Below are 16,293 nucleotides of genomic sequence, written 5' to 3'. Positions count from 1 at the left end.
CTGTGTCCGGATGAGACCTGTGTTGTGGTCGGCCGGTGTGTGTTCATCTCTTGGACGATCAGTTCCCACTTAGCAGTCACTCCCTCTCCCTCTCTCTTTTGTTCTTTCTATTTTGCTTGCTTTTGTTGTTGTTGAGGAAGCCCAATTATTCTCATTTCCCACAGAACCTAGCCTGCTTGTCACTGATACGTGCCTCTGCCCTTTGTATTTCCTGTAAGTTGGTTAAACAGAGAGTTGACTGGGGTAACGTTTGTTGTGTTAGATGCTCCACGGCTGTTGTGTCCGTCCATCAGGGGTGCATAACATCGTCGCCACTTAATGTTGTTAGCAACCCCGGACGCCCACTGCCTGGATCGGTTCTTTACAAGCAGGGTCCCTTTATTCTGGGCTTAGTGCATTACAGCATTTTGGAAATTCATGAGAGTGGTTTAATAGGTTGTGTCTCACAGGACTGACCGAAGTCCCTGAGTGTCCCTCTGCATGGCAGGGCCTGTGTCGGGGGCCCTGCTGTCAGCAGAGTCCAGCAGACAGAGTTGGCAAGTAAGGCACAACCTGCGTCTGGATGTCCTTAAACACTCGGCTGCAGAAACGACAAGAAACTGAAGATCCCCGAGTCTGTGTGTGACTCTATGACTTGAAACGTCTGTTAGGTTGTGACTGCCCACTGTGCCCGTGTGTAAAGCCAATATTGATAAAAAACGAACTAATATAAGATAATTAAGGCTCTTTCCCTCCTGTACTTATAGAGCCTTTTAGAAGATCCTTATCCGATGGTCCGTTCCACAGGGATCCTTGGTGTTTGTAAAATAACTTCCAAATACTGGGAGATGTTGCCTCCGACCATTCTTATTGACCTTCTCAAGAAAGTAACTGAGGAGCTGGCGTTTGACACGAGCTCTGCTGACGTGCGCTGTTCTGTCTTTAAGGTAAGGTTTTAAATTATATAAGCAATGCCTGTTTATTGTAGAATAGTTCTCAAATACAGAGAAAGAATAATTTAGAAATCACCCATAGCCCTACTCCATAAATATAGCATTATTGACATTTTCGTTGTATATCCAAAGTAACCTTTTAAAAAAACAAAAGAAAAGTGGTTTCTAAAAAAATAGTCTACTTGAAATAATACTAGTTTTTAGTGTATGTGTTGGGGGGAGGGCATAGCGTTTTAGAGTAGTAGCTGCGTGTATTTAAAATTGTTTAACGTTTTTATACATTAGAATGGGCTTTGTGTGTGTACTGTGTGTCACTCTATGCACTTTAAGTAAGAGCCTACAGAATATTCTTTGTCCATCACCCAGCTTCAGCAGTTCTCAGGGTGCACCTGCTCTTGTTTCACTGTAGCTGCAGCCATTGTCCCACACACACCATTACTTTGAAGCAAATCCAGGACATTTATCAGCTCATCTGTAAACATTTCAGTGATCTTTAAAATATAAAGTCTCATAAAAATGTATATCCTAAGAGATGGAAAGAGAAGGTGGTGGAGTGCGTGAGCTCTTCAGACGTGCGTGTCTGGCCTGAGCTTGCGCCGTCTCGCGGACGCCTGTGTGAGCTGTGGGCACAGCCGTGCGGGCCCTGTGCCCCCTCGTTTTCATGCAGCATCGAGTCAGGAAATACAGGGAATCTGGGATGTTAGGAGAACCTAAAAGGACTCATAGACTCCAGCTTTGGGGCCTCTCCATCAGGGTCCTCTGGTTTCTTTCAACTGTAATAAAACCCTTTAAAGTGTAGTTCAGAGAAAGCACCGAAAAATTATTTTGTAACCACTTCAGGCTTGTTTGAATGAAGCAAGGGATGAGCTGATTATCAGGCACTGAAGCCATACTCATTCATTAAAATATGCTTTTTATATGAAGAGGTGTTAGAAAAGAGTTATTTTCTGTGGGTATGTGTATTTCACTAGTAGTTTTAGTAAAGATGGAACTGAATTTTTCTTACCGGAACTTTTCGTGGTTTATGTTCTAATTTTGAACTGTTTATCTTTCTCCTTTCTTGTAGTGCCTGCCGATAATTTTGGATAATAAATTAAGCCACCCGTTACTAGAGCAACTTCTGCCAGCGTTAAAGTACTGTCTCCATGACAATTCGGAGAAAGTGAGAGTGGCTTTTGTTGATATGCTGCTGAAAGTTAAGGCTGTGAGGGCTGCTAAGGTAAGGTGAACAGAGATTTTCTTACTTAAGACACGAAATATATAAGTACATTTATTTTCAACAACAAAAAGACAAAGCAGTTTTAATTCCAAGAGTTTCAGTGACTGCATTTTAAACCAGTTGGTGTCTGGTATATTCTACTAGTTGGTTGTGTCATAAAATTTTATTTGTTTTGTCAATGTATGTTTTCTTTTTGAAAGACATTAATGCAAGCAGCCCCCACCTTAAATTATATTTTTATCTTATACATGAAAGTTTTTGTTGAAATATTTAAATGCTTGGCACACAGTAAGCACTTAAAATATTACTTGAGAAAATGGTGAGTATGAGACCCCCATCCCCCCACGTTTACAGGAGGAAGCAAGGAGGTATTTGTTGGTTTGTGTGCATTTTGGTGTAAACTACTGAGGGGAGAGTGTTTTCCCTTAACTCTAGTTCTGTTCAGCTTTTGGCTAAAAATGTTAGTTATAAGGTTCTGCATTGTTATTTGCTAACACTGAATTTTCTTCTCTGCACAGTAGCTCTCTGAAATTTACTTTAAAGTGCTGTTGTGTCGAGGCCCAGGATTTGGGAACAAGCTGACGTGTCGGTCAGCGTAGGGTCAGCGCATGGCCCTGGGGTGCACTCGTGCCAGGAAATGCTTCCATGCGGCCACAGAGAGGAGCGCACTTAGGAGGAAGGGCCACTCAGCGAGGCGCGTGGGAGCGAGTGCAGGAGAGCTGTAGGGTCTGCCGGCTCCATAGGACGGGGAACATATGTGTGCATTTGCCCAGCTACGGCTCACACATCCCTGGCAGAAAACAGGAAATCGGCACCAGTCTCTGAGGCGAAGGGAGGGGACTGGATGTCTAGAGACAGGGTGCTGGGGAGGCCTTACCGCTGCAGAGGATACGCATTATTTTATGCTTTTCAAATTTTGAACTGTGAACTTTTTTCATGAGAAAAATAGAATATTTTACGTGACCCATGTGGTACAGATACCCCACGTCATGCCCAGTTGTAATGCCTTGGTACGTTTGTTGAAAATCAGTTTCTTGTGTGTGGTCTGTTTCTGGACTCTGCCTGTCCATCCTCAGGCCAGGGCCGTACTTCCGAGCTCACTGCAGCTTGGCAGGAAGTCTTGCAGTGTGTGTCCTCCCGCTCTGCTCTTCTTTCAGAGCTCTTGGTGGTTTGGGGCGCTTGTATTTCCATATAAAGTTTAGAATCGGCATGTCAATTTTGTTAATAAAAAGGCTGGCTGCAATTTTGGTTGGCTTTGTTATAACAGCCTGTTGAAAGTGTAGTTCTGAATCTGAAACGGGAGTTTCCGCTAGTGTTTTGTTTGAAGTGTGCATCTGTTTGCAGAGGATCACTGAGGTGATGGCTGGTGAGGCAGTGGGCAGAGCAGGTGTTCTGAGGTTTGTGGGTCTTCCCAGGAGAACAGGGAAGACCTGGACAAAATGTCTGACTGGAGAGTTTGGGGTTTGGGGGAGTAGTAAGAGCAGAAAAGGAAGAGTAATGTTTTAATGAGGTGGTTCTTTCATGTCAATCCTTGGCTTGCACAAGCAAGGCAGAGCGTGATTTAGCTGTGAGGTCTCTGGAAAGGTTTGTTATGGGCGCACCAGCTAATTCTCCTTGAAAATCAAGGTCAGAGATTGACAGGCCTGTGGAGAGGCAGCTAACAGGAAGGGGGTCGATCATCCAGCAGGTTGGCGTGACAGGTAGTGTGCCACTGCAGTGTCTGACACTGGCCGTGCTTGCGTTGTTAGCGCACGTTGGCGCAGCCTGGCCTCCTACATATTGCTTTGAAGGAGTGAGGGGTATATATACCTCCTTACTTTCCTTGGTGAATGCTGGCAGTGCTGCACTCAGGATCTAGGAGCCACATCTTATGTGCGAAGGCCCTGGGCACGATGACATGGTAGAGAATTAAAGCTGATTAGATAAAATTATGTCCTGTGGCCAAGGGGCAGTTACCAACTTCGTTAAGTAGGCTTCTGTTTATAATTTTCATTGTCAGTGCTAGGGGTTTCAAGTTGTTTACTGTTGGTTTCGAAATTCTACATTTTTAGTATTGTATACCTGAGATTTAGGCCAAATCAACAGTTACTAATATTGAAACGTCTTTATTAAAAAAAATGGTTTTTTTAAATATGCAGTTATTATTTTTTAATTAATTAATTTTATTTATTTTATTTTTGGCTACGTTGGGTCTCTGTTGCTGCGCGCGGCTTTCTCTAGTTGCGGCGAGCGGGGACTACTCTTCATTGCGGTGCACGGGCTTCTCATTGCTGTGGCTTCTCTTGTTGCGGATCACGGGCTCTAGGCGCGCGGGCTTCAGTAGTTGCGGCTCGCGGGCTCTAAAGCGCGCAGGCTCAGTAGTTGTGGCACACAGGCTTAGTTGCTCCCCGGCATGTGGAATCTTCCCGGACCGGGGCTTGAACCCGTGTCCCCTGCATTGGCAGGTGGATTCTTAACCGCTGTGCCACCAGGGAAGCCCCTATGCAATTATTTTTAACATTAGGAATGAAACACCAGTTAGCAATTTTGTTTATGGTCTTGTCTGATGTTAATATCAACCTGTGGGTAGTATGTTTAGATAAAATAAAACCTCAGGTAATTGAAGAACCCTAAACTAATCAGAATTGTTCTTCATTTTATTTTAGAAAAAGTGAATCAAAGAAAAATAGGTTAAAATGGGGAGTTTCTGGAAAGGCAGACTTGCGGGGAATGTTCACTGCAAGAAAAACCCGTGGAACCTTGGCATTTGGTGTAAGTGCCGATTGCTAGTTTCTGTTCAAGGTCGTCTGGTCTCCGTGAGGGCTCAGGAGCCAACCTTTCCAATGTGAAAACCCTCTCTTTTAGGCACTGCCCCTCGATCCAGTCTCAGTGCTGTGACCTACAGTGTTTCTTGGGTATATTGGTTTCAGCAGGTCTGAACTCTGCGAGGTATTGAGGCTTGAGAAGCCCCTGGTCTCCTGAGTGCCTCGGTTTCCCTCTTGGGATCTGTCTGTCACTGTGCCGGCCGCTCCGGGGTTGACACTCAGCTGGTGGCATGGCTGTCGGGCGGCACTTGTCTTTACTACAGTGACTATTTCAGAAACACCAAGTGTGCGCATGGAAGTGTTCTGGGAGCATGTCGGGGAACGGTCGTAGTGTCGGATGCTCAGACATTTCCTCGGGAGAGGGGGAGTATGTTTGTCTGAATGCGCAAGGTCCTTCTGACCTGTAGGGTGGACTGAGGTATCGTGGGAGTGAGGACAGGGCCAGGCGGGCAGCTGGCGGGGGGCGGGCAGCTGGCGGGAACCGGTCCCTGGGTGGGGGGTGGGGGGGAGGAGACCGGGGAGCATACTTAAGTGCTGATGAGAAAGGTCCACTGGAAGTCCTGGAGAGAGGGGACGGTCATGAGAACCAGGTCCTTGAGGAAAGTCTGTGTCAGTGGTGCTGTCCCCTTTACACAGATGAGTGTTAAGTGTTTGCACAAGTGACAGAGACAGGATTTGAACACTGTACCGTCAGAGTCTATTTTATTTCCATTATTCTGTGGTGTTTCCCCTTGTTTTGCATTTCTTGCTGAGAAGTTTGGCCCTTTTCTGTGGGCAGTGGACGACTTTGATGCTTTTACGCTGAGGGGCAGCATGACAGTCCTGCCGTGTGCAGGTGTGGGCAGTGGCTGTGAGGCGGCTCGAGGAGGCCTGTGGCCACCCGGGCAGCACTCAGTAGAGGGCGGGAGGGGTGACCGTGAGGGGTGGCTCTGTGTCCGAGGTGGGAAACGGGAGACTCACTTTAGCTTTCTGTGCCAAACCTGTTGTAGATGTTTAAATTCACTTTTCATATTAATGGGCCCAAAGTTGTGGTGTTTTAGGAAATTTTAAAATTATTAGACTGATAATCATAAGTGTCATTTGAGGGTCCACTGATGGTCCTGATGGATTATAATTAATCCCAGCAGCCTTGTGCTTATCTGCCTTATGTGTCAGTGCTTTTTAAAATACGGGTTTATTTTAATTTGTCTACAGAAGAGTCACAGATTCTGGTATAATCATTTGAGATGAATTTCCTTGAATGTAGAAATTAGTTCCTTTTTGATTATACTCTCCTTCTGCACATGTGCTTTATCCACAGTTTTGGAAAATATGCCCCATGGAGCACATTCTGGTCCGTCTGGAGTCGGACTCTCTGCCCGTCACTCGGCGCCTGGTGGGCCTTATCTTCAACTCCTTCCTGCCGGTGAACCAGCCCGAGGAGGTGTGGTGCGAGCGCTGCGTGACGCTGCTGCAGATGAACCATGCGGCTGCGCGGAGGTTCTACCAGCACGCGCACGAGCACACGGCCTGTACCAACATAGGTACCCAGCCCCGCCCCACGCCGTGAGCCTGGCGTGTTTGCTTCGTGCTCGGTGTGGTTCTTAATGAGTTCCCGTAAAGTAACACTTTAATTATTTGGGATTATAATTGCAGTGTTAGAAAATTTTGTTGAAGATACACGTAAATTAATTATTGGTTGTCTCACACATTTTAGCAAAGCTGATTCATGTGATTCGCCACTGCTTGAACGCCTGCATCCGGAGGGCTCTGAGTGCATGCGGGGAGGGCAGTGAGGAGCCGGGGAAGGAGAACGTGAGCGTGAGTCGAGCCGCCGCTGCCCGGCGCCGCCTTGGGGCCATGGGGCTGGGGCCTGGGCCACGGGGACGGGGACGGGAACAGGGCCACGCGGACGGGGTCGGGGCCACGGGGGTGGGGACCCGGACGGGTGCTTCTCCCGCGGGAGAAGGGCAGGGCAACAAGGCAGAGGTGTTATTTCCACAAGCCGTTACCTTAGCAATAAAATTACTTATTCCTTTAGTGCTGATACTTCACCTAATTATTTTGGAGGATCATAAGTAATTTTCTAGAAAGAATTTCTGTGTATCCTTTGTAGTTCACTGTGGAGTTTGAGTAGGATTTAATACAAAGGAAAAATTATTATTGCTGACACTCTTTTCCCAGTTTTCTTCACCTTAAGCTTCTGTGTGTATATATATATATATATATATATATATATATATATATTTTAATTGCTTTACAATGGTGTGTTAGTTTCTGCTTTATAACAAAGTGAATCAGTTATACATATACATATGTTACCATATCACTTCCCTCTTGCATCTCCCTCCCTCCCACCCTCCCTATCCCACCCCTCCAGTCGGTCACAAAGCACCAAGCTGATCTCCCTGTGCTATGCGGCTGCTTCCCACTAGCTATCTACCTTACGTTTGGTAGTGTATATATGTCCATGCCTCTCTCTCGCTTTGTCACAGCTTACCCTTCCCGCTCCCCGTGTCCTCAAGTCCATTCTCTAGTAGGTCTGTGTCTTTATTCCTGTCTTACCCCTAGGTTCTTCATGACATTTTTTTTTCTTAAATTCCATATATATGTGTTAGCCTATGGTATTTGTCTTTCTCTTTCTGACTTACTTCACTCTGTATGACAGACTCTAGGTCTCTCCACCTCATTACAAATAGCTCAATTTCGTTTCTTTTTATGGCTGAGTAATATTCCATCATATATATGTGCCACATCTTCTTTATCCATTCATCCGATGATGGACACTTAGTTTGTTTCCATCTCCGGGCTATTGTAAATAGAGCTGCAATGAAGATTGTGGTACATGACTCTTTTTGAATTATGGTTTTCTCAGGATATATGCCCAGTAGTGGGATTGCTGGGTCATATGGTAGTTCTATTTGTAGTTTTTTAAGGAACCTCCATACTGTTCTCCAGAGTGGCTGTACCAATTCACATTCCCACCAACAGTGCAAGTGTTCCCTTTTCTCCACACCCTCTCCAGCATTTATTGTTTCTAGATTTTTTGATGATGGCCATTCTGACTGGTGTGAGATGATATCATTGTAGTTTTGATTTGCATTTCTCTAATGATTAGTGATGTTGAGCATGCTTTCATGTGTTTGTTGGCAATCTGTATATCTTCTTTGGAGAAATATCTATTTAGGTCTTCTGCCCATTTTTGGATTGGGTTGTTTGTTTTTTTGTTATTGAGCTGCATGAGCTGCTTATAACTTTTGGAGATTAATCCTTTGTCAGTTGCTTCATTGGCAAATATTTTCTCCCATTCTGAGGGCTGTCTTTTGGTCTTGTTTGTGGTTTCCTTTGCTATGCAAAAGCTTTTAAGTTTCATAAGGTCCCATTTGTTTATTTTTGTTTTTATTTCCATTTCTCTAGGAGGTGGGTCAAAAAGGATCTTGCTGTGATTTATGTCATAGAGTGCTCTATGTTTTCCTCTAAGAGTTTGATAGTTTCTGGCCTTACATTTAGGTCTTTACTCCATTTTGAAGCTTCTGTATATTTTAATTTGACCTGGGGTTGGCACACGTAGATTGGGTCTGGACGTTACCGTATTTTACAGCTAGATGGGTGGTGGCGCTCTTATTCACCGCCACTGCCCTAAGATTCTACTAGAAACGTCGTGGGGTTGAATTTTTGGGAATGAGCTTTATTTAGAATTGTCTTTGAAAAAGTAATTTATCAAGGAAGCTATATAGCTGGTATTTCTTCAGAATCCAAAGTGACCAATTATATCATTAAAAAAGGAACATTTAAGACTTAGAAACGTATTACTTATAAGCAGTATCTTAAGCTTGTAAACAAACTCTCATGCTTGTATGTACCTCTGAAGTAAAAATTTTGGGTAGTTTTGTGGTGCTATGTAGATTAGGGTACTGGCCTTTAAAAGAAAGTCACAAGATGTTGAATATACTTCAATTAAAACCAAAAAAAAAAGGAAGTCACAGAAGATAGTTTTGCCCTTTTGATGAAACGTGGTTCACGCTGGCTGCAGGGTGAGGCTCCTGCGCTGTCCGGCCGCTCCTGTCTCCATGTCCCCGCCCTGGATGCAGGCCCTCGGCCCTTGAGAGCCAGGAGCCTACAGGGCCGCCCCGCGCTGAGGCTGGGGCTGCGCCGGCGGGTGGTGTGTGGGGCTCAGTCGGCCTGCCTGGGGGCTGGGGGGAGCACTCCCCGGACCCCACCTGCCCCCCGCTTCAGCATCCCCTGCCCTGTCTGTCCGCTGGGGCAGAAGGGGGAGGAGAGAGAAGAGCCTGATGTCATCTTAACGGCCGAATCTGCCTGGCAGATCCATCAGTTCATAGGCCTGTTCAGCTTGGGCTCAGGAAGCCCTCAGCCGGGAGCGTCTGGAGCTCGTTCTGCTTTCTTGGTGGGATCTGAGTTCCTCTTTTCAGAGTTTTCCCCTCAGGATATGGGTTGGGTGGGCAGGATTTTTTAGGAAAGTGATCCTGTAACTTTAGAAACCCTCACTGGGATGCCAGCTCCAGGCTCGCGGGGCCCTGCGCCTCTGGGCCACCCCTTCACACTGATGGATGGATGGTGGAAGTGGTTTCGCCAAAAAGTGAAAACTGTTACAGTTCTCAAATACTGAAGGAACCCTCCACCCCCATATTGAACCTAGACATTATTGAGAAAGCTGCACTTCTCACATTTTAGGTCAGTTTCTGTACCGTTAGAAAACACAAGGGTGCTCTATTGTAACCGGTAGTAGAAAAAAAATACAATTTGCCGTCTGGATTTTGTCATTCTAAGAATATTTAATGGCTTAAAGCATAATTTTTTGAATTGGTTCTTTTACCTTTTCACATTGCTATCTACTAAAAATCTCTGCTTTCTGTTTAATGAAATCTTACTTAGGAACTTAGCATATTTTTGTAAAGGAGAAATGGTGGCTTTCTCAGGGGACTTTAATGATAAGAGTGCTATGCTAATCACTAGAATGTAAAAAGTAAAATTAAATACAGATTGCAGTTTTGTCAATTTGTTATCTATGTCATTCTCATAGTAGTATCTAAGCCTTCAGTAGTTTCATTGCTTTTTAAATTTAGCCACAAGTCATTCCGGGTATTTAGTGCCTATTGAAAAATCTAACTTTATATAGCAACTACTTTTGTTTTTTCTGTGTGCCCTCATTAGTTAAGTTAATTTGTTCGCCGTATCTTTTCCCATTACATCTGAGTAGCACAAAAATACCAGCACCTGAAATGAATCCTGCTTTGCATCTCAAGGTAGCCCCTTCCAGGAAATGGCCTGTGTGGCAAGTTGTCAGTTTGTCACAGTCACCGGACAGGGCTGGCATCTGAAGTGGAGCACGCGCAGGCGAGCGTGTGGTGCTGGGGAGGCGGCCCCACCCCTCTGCGCAGACAAGGAAGGATTCGCTAGAAGACACGCAGACACCTGGTGCTGTCACTCCCTGCCAGCCCACAAACCAGAGCAGCCCACGGTCGAGGGGGAGTCGATCCCATCAGACATCACACCACAGTCTTAGGGGTTCTATCTGCCTCTCCTTCCATCTCTGCCTTAGGTCTGGAATTCTGAGATGTGCTTTTAGACACAGTGCTGTTCTCTTCAGAGTGATTATGATTTCTTTCACAGTACAATTTTTTGTATCTTAGGCCCTGGACCAAACGCTGTCAATAAGTGATACTGCGTCCATGGCGGGTTTGTTAGAGATCGTTGTGATTCTTTGGAGAAGCATTCACAGGAGTATGGAGAATAACAAAGAGGCCAGAGTGTACACCGTTAGCAAGTTCGCCTCTATGCTGCCGGAGTACATGAAAGCGTTTAAGGTAAGACGGGCCACCCTGCTAAGGCAGGCGCGCCAGGTCACATTTGTGCAGGACCAGCCTCTGGACCTGCTCCTCCTCTGCAGAGGCGGGGGCTGAGCCACCGTCCACCCCGCAGGACGCTCGGCCTCTCGCCCTTCACGGGGTGAGGCCACGTGTCCTCCAGCCTCCATCCCTTCACCCGGAGACTTGTCTGGGGAGCACTGGTTTTCTATCTCTAATGGCCTGACACTATTTTAGAATCTGGTTTGATTTGCTGGGAATTGAGAAAGGGGAGTTTGTGAACATGAAGATGTAGTAGCACCTTGGTTTTGTGGGCAATTTTAGGCATTTGACAGCATCCGGCAAGCACATGTTTCTGAAGTATCCGAGTTGTGTCTGTGTTATTGAGACAGACAGAACTGTGTGCATAACTTCTGTTTGGAGGAAGGAAACCTCCTCATTCCTTGACTTTCTATTTCTGAGTAAAGGCCATATTTCAAAACCGATGGAAATAAAACTGCTATGTAGAAATGTAAATTTATTCCTAATTGTGAAGAAAGCGTGGCTTAAATATAGAAAGGTCATAGGTCTTAGGAATCACCCTTCTCTTGGTAAAGTTTACTTTTGGTTCTTCTACAACTGCTTATGTGACCTTGGACCTCTTAGCTTTTCTGAGCCGTATTTCTGTGACTGTTATGTCTCCGAGCTCCATCCTGCCTCTGAAATGCAAACGTGACCTGTCTGTGAAGGTAAATAGTCAAGGCTGCCCAAGTCACTAGGACATTTAAAAGCTCAGATAATCACATGGGGTTGAGAATTAGAAGATAAACATAGAGGCCATAGGATACCAGACGAGATGACAGGTGAACAGTGTGGCCTGGGTGTGTCCAGGAAAAGGGAGGTGGTGAATTAAGTCTTTAATCCCGAATTATTCTGGCCAGAGAGCTTCTCTGCCCTCAGTACCTCCCAGAACCTTGTGGTTGACCCATAAGTAGGTAAGGCATCTGTAAGCCACACATGGAGTGGAATCAGGAGTAGCTGCCAGCCGACTGTTGTAACATCAAGAAAACATTTTCTTTATTGGGAGTTGGGGGTGAGGGTGGGTTCACTCTGACTGAATGCAGGTTAATTACAGGCCAGATGGTGACATTGCACCTGTTTCTGTTTCATGTATATGTCCAGGAAAATTGTTGTTTCTTTTCCTTTTAGGGCCCATCTTCCTTCATCCTCTCATCCAACCAAGGGTGTTTCTTATTAAGTGATCTTGATGGAGTCTGGTCTGTCTGCTCTGTTACTGTGATAATACTAGTGGTGGTGATGTAGCTGCAGTGGGGCCCGAGGTGGCATCCTCACTTGGTTCCTGCCAAAGTCCCGCCCTCAGAGACCAGCCCTTCTCCGTGTGTTGTACCAGCTGGTTGGGGTGTGGCATCTCATGGGACTTGGGTTTGGCCAGGTAGCTCCATTGCACTGCGCTGTCTTCCTAAGGTGTTCTGTTCTGATTATTTTACTTAGGAACTTTTCTGACTAGTTTCATTCCCTTGAGTTTTATACTCAGGACACACTGAGTATATAGAGTTGGGTTTTTTTTCCTTTCATCGGTATTGTTTTTCAAATACCAGTCAGTGCCTTGACAGCAAGGACTTTTGTCTCTTCTGGTTACTGCTGTATTCCAAGGATCTCCTGGTACACAGTAGGTGCTTAATAAATATTTGCTCAAATAATTCATCACAGAAAGTAGTAAAGTGTCCTATAAAAGTTTGAGAAGACTTATCAAACCTAATGCTTCCCAAGGGGTTAAGTCCTCCTGTTGTGTGTTGAGAGCATCACTCTAATTCCTACCAAGCAGCTTTGAAAATGGGTTCCTGGGAGTCATGGGGCCCTCGGGATCCCATTGTTTACGTTCCCTGTTGCTGTGTGTCTTTTCATGCTTTCAGGATGATCGCTGCAAGACCCCTCTGTCTGTGCTGGCCTCCCTGATGCCGGCCTCGGCTGTGCCCACCTTCAGGTGCCCGCCCTCTCCGTGCACTCCTGGTCTCACTTGGCGACTCCTGCGTGACCTTCAAGCCCCCAGTGCTGTGCTCCCTGCCCCTGGCCTCCTCCCCTGTGGCAGGGAGAGCAGGGGATGTGGCTTCCAGGGCTCCGGGACTGCTGAGGGACACAGCAAGCCACCACGGGAAACTGAGAGTCTGGCGTTGTTCAAGTGCCAGATGGTGAGACGTGAGCCATCCCGCCGTCCACCACGGAGCCTTGGCCACACGTGACTCTGAGTGCTTAGAATGTGGAGTCTGGGTTGGGGCAAGCTGTGTGTGCATCCTGGTGTGATGCAGACTCGGGACCTGGTGTGAAAGAGGGATGTAACATGTTTCATCAGTAGTTTTCTACAGTGACCATGTCTTAAAGGATGTTGGGGGTAGGCTGGGCTAAATGAGACACATTATTGAGATTAATCTTGCCTTTTTAGACGTGGCTTCTAGGACCTTTATAATGACACACGTGGCCTGCTTTTGTGGCTCACATTGTGTTTTTTATTGGGCAGCATTGCGCTAGGGTGTTGGTTATTAACTCAGTAAAAATTACTTATTTTTATTCATATTTATAAAAAAAAAGAATGTTTTGATGCTAAACAAAAAGTATTGTCCCCAGATTACGGATCTTTACTCTAGAGTCTGACAGAGGCAACACAGAAACAAAAGGCCAGGGTTTGTAAGTGCCTGGTGTGTCCTCGGTGCCTCACATCTGGGGGCCCCTGAAGCTGCTTTCAGAGTCAGCATTTTGTACTGGACCTTGTCCTGCGTAGTAATTGTGGGAAAACAGTGTATTTTTCCTGCGGTGGAGAACGTCTGAGAGTTCCCATGATAGGAAGGGCTTATGTACCCTCAGTTTTTAGCTTCTTCATTTTCCCCGCCTTTTAGAAAAGTGAGAAATTGCTATTGAGATATTAGATCTGATTTTATATATGTGGCATTTTCAGCTGTGGTGTGATTTCCACACTAAGAAACCAAGAGGAAGGAACAGCCGACAAGAGCTACTGTATTCTGTTAGACTGTCTCTGCTCCTGGGGGCAAGTGGGACACATCCTGGAGCTTGTTTGTGACTCGCTGCCGGAAGAGCAGCCTCAGAGCAAGGTACACTTGTGTCATTTTTAAAGTTTGCTGAAAGAGGGTAGCTGTATGCTAGAACTCACGTGCTTTCCTGCTATGTGCCTCACTCACTCTGCGCTTTCAGGGTAACTCCGCGTCTAAGCGGAAGGTGCGGGTCCAGGACCCGCGCCCAGTCAAACCCGGGCTGGCGCTGGTCTACGTTGAGTACTTGCTGACCCACCCGAAGAATCGCGAGTGCCTGCTTTCCGCGCCCCAGAAGAAACTGAACCGTCTTTTGAAAGCCCTTGAAACATCCAAGGTAACTTTGTAGAACAGATGCAGATGCCGTGGAAGTTGAGCGATAGGGTAAGGTCTAAGTTTTCCACGTTTATAGTGTAAAATTTTCACCTGGGGGCGGGATGGGACTGGGTGAACACTTCCAGGCCCTGGTCTTTCTAGCAAGTCGTGTTCAGAGCCCAGTGTCCTGTTGAGGCCAACTCTGAGGATGAGCCGGTCTGTCGGAACAGGCCCGACAGCAGGAAGACGGCCCGCCACCCCAGGTCCCCTTGCTCTGGCCCTGCTCATCGACGAGGGAATTCCAGCCCCCTGAGTCCTGGGCAGGCTTTTCTAGGGCCCTTTGGAGAGCGAGTCCCGTGAATTTCCCATCTCCTCTCCCCGTCCTGGCTCTTCGGCCGTCTCCTCCAGGCCAGCCCTCGGAAGCAGCCTGTTACTGACACTGCTGCCAGAGGCTCCCGCCTATCAGCACCAGACATCGGATGTCGGCGGGTTGGAGGTGGGCAGCGGGGGCTGCAGGGGGCAAGGGCTGGACGAGCTTGATCCTGAGGGCTCCTTGAGCAGCACCTATGAAAAGGTGTCCTCTTGTCCCTTTACGGGAGGCTTGGAGGAGGGAGGACACTCGCCCTGCTGCTCTGGCAGCCCTCTCCAGGCGCAGCTGTGTCCTCACTTCATGCGCTGCCTGCTGAGCCGGAACCTTAGCCTGCAGATGTCCTGTTTCACAGGTGGATCTGGAATCGATTTTGCAGTCGCCAGGTGGGAGCCCTCACCACCTGAGTGAAGGCACTGCCCTGCGAGCCTTCAGCCTCCACTGTCGGTTGAGTATCCATCTTCAGCATGAGGTGCGTCCACCAGCTTGGGTCAGGACATGGGGCGAATTGGCCCAGCGGCTCTGTGACTAACCTGTCTTCTGTTGTTGTTGGACAGTCCTGCTCAGAAGGCAAAGTTTACCTGTCCACTTTGGAAGACACTGGGTTTTGGTTAGAAAGCAAAGTTTTATCTTTTATCCAAGATCAAGAAGAAGAATATCTGAAGCTTCACAGGGTCGTTTATCAACAGATTATCCAGGTTAGAAGTCTTTAGACACAGAGACCCTTCTCCAAATTGTGATGTGCTTCCAGGTTTTATTTTCTAATTTAAAGCTGTAACTTTAGTCAGTACTGCTGCTCTTCTTAAACACTTACAGTGGCATCTGAATATCTAGAGTTTATCTTTTTTTTTTTGTATGTTTATTTATTTATTTCTTAGTAGTCATCCATTTTATACACATAGTGTATACATGCCAATCCCAATCTCCCAATTCATCCCACCACCACCACCCCGCCGCTTTCCCCCCTTGGTGTCCATATACGTTTGTTCTCTGCATCTGTGTCTCAATTTCTGCCCTGCGAACCAGTTCATCTGTACAATTTTTCTAGGTTCCACATGTACGCGTTAATATACGATATTTGTTTTTCTCTTTCTGACTTGCTTCGCTCTGTATGACAGTCTCTAGATCCATCCACATCTCTACAAATGACCCAATTTTCATTCCTTTTTATGGCTGAGTAATATTCCATTGTATATATGGACCACATCTTCTTTATCCATTCATCTGTCGATGGGCATTTAGGTTGCTTCCATGACCTGGCTATTGTAAATAGTGCTGCAATGAACATTGGGGTGCATGTGTCTTTCTGAATTATGGTTTTCTCTGGGTATATGCCCAGTAGTGGGATTGCTGGGTCATATGGTAGTTCTATTTTTAGTTTTTTTAAGGAACCTCCATACTGTTCTCCATAGTGGCTGTATCAATTTACATTCCCACCAACAGTGCAGGAGGGTTCTCTTTTCTCCACACCCTCTCCAGCATTTGTTGTTTGTAGATTTTCTGATGATGCCCATTCTAACTGGTGTGAGGTGATACCTCATTGTAGTTCTGATTTGCATTTCTCTAATAATTAGTGATGTTGAGCAGCTTTTCATGTGCCTCTTGGCCATCTGTATATCTTCTTTGGAGAAATGTCTGTTTAGGTCTTCTGCCCATTTTTGGATTGGGTTGTTTGTTTTTTTAATATTCAGCTGCATGAGCTGTTTATATATTTTGGACATTAATCCTTTGTCCCTTGCTTCATTTGCAAATATTTTCTTCCATTCTGAGGGTTGTCTTTTCGTCTTGTTTATGGTTTCCTTTGCTGTGCA

At 46.2% G+C, this 16,293-nt stretch overlaps 1 protein-coding gene across 4 annotated transcripts in view; it reads left to right on the top strand.

Moving 5' to 3' along the window:
- NCAPG2 (non-SMC condensin II complex subunit G2) overlaps positions 1-16,293 on the top strand; it is a 61,984-nt gene that overhangs the window by 24,045 nt on the left and 21,646 nt on the right. For all 4 annotated transcript variants that reach the window (XM_079931239.1, XM_079931240.1, XM_079931237.1 and 1 more), the window contains exons 12-21: positions 747-926; positions 1,999-2,151; positions 6,256-6,478; positions 6,652-6,755; positions 10,586-10,759; positions 12,673-12,743; positions 13,710-13,863; positions 13,964-14,137; positions 14,838-14,954; positions 15,040-15,180. In XM_079931239.1, the coding sequence (XP_079787365.1) occupies positions 747-926; positions 1,999-2,151; positions 6,256-6,478; positions 6,652-6,755; positions 10,586-10,759; positions 12,673-12,743; positions 13,710-13,863; positions 13,964-14,137; positions 14,838-14,954; positions 15,040-15,180 (1,491 nt within the window). The remainder of the gene's footprint in view (positions 1-746; positions 927-1,998; positions 2,152-6,255; positions 6,479-6,651; positions 6,756-10,585; positions 10,760-12,672; positions 12,744-13,709; positions 13,864-13,963; positions 14,138-14,837; positions 14,955-15,039; positions 15,181-16,293) is intronic.

Source organism: Stenella coeruleoalba, assembly GCF_951394435.1.
Source record: "Stenella coeruleoalba genome assembly, chromosome: 9".
NCBI lineage: Eukaryota > Metazoa > Chordata > Mammalia > Artiodactyla > Delphinidae > Stenella > Stenella coeruleoalba.
This window is presented reverse-complemented; position numbering and strand designations above follow the sequence as displayed.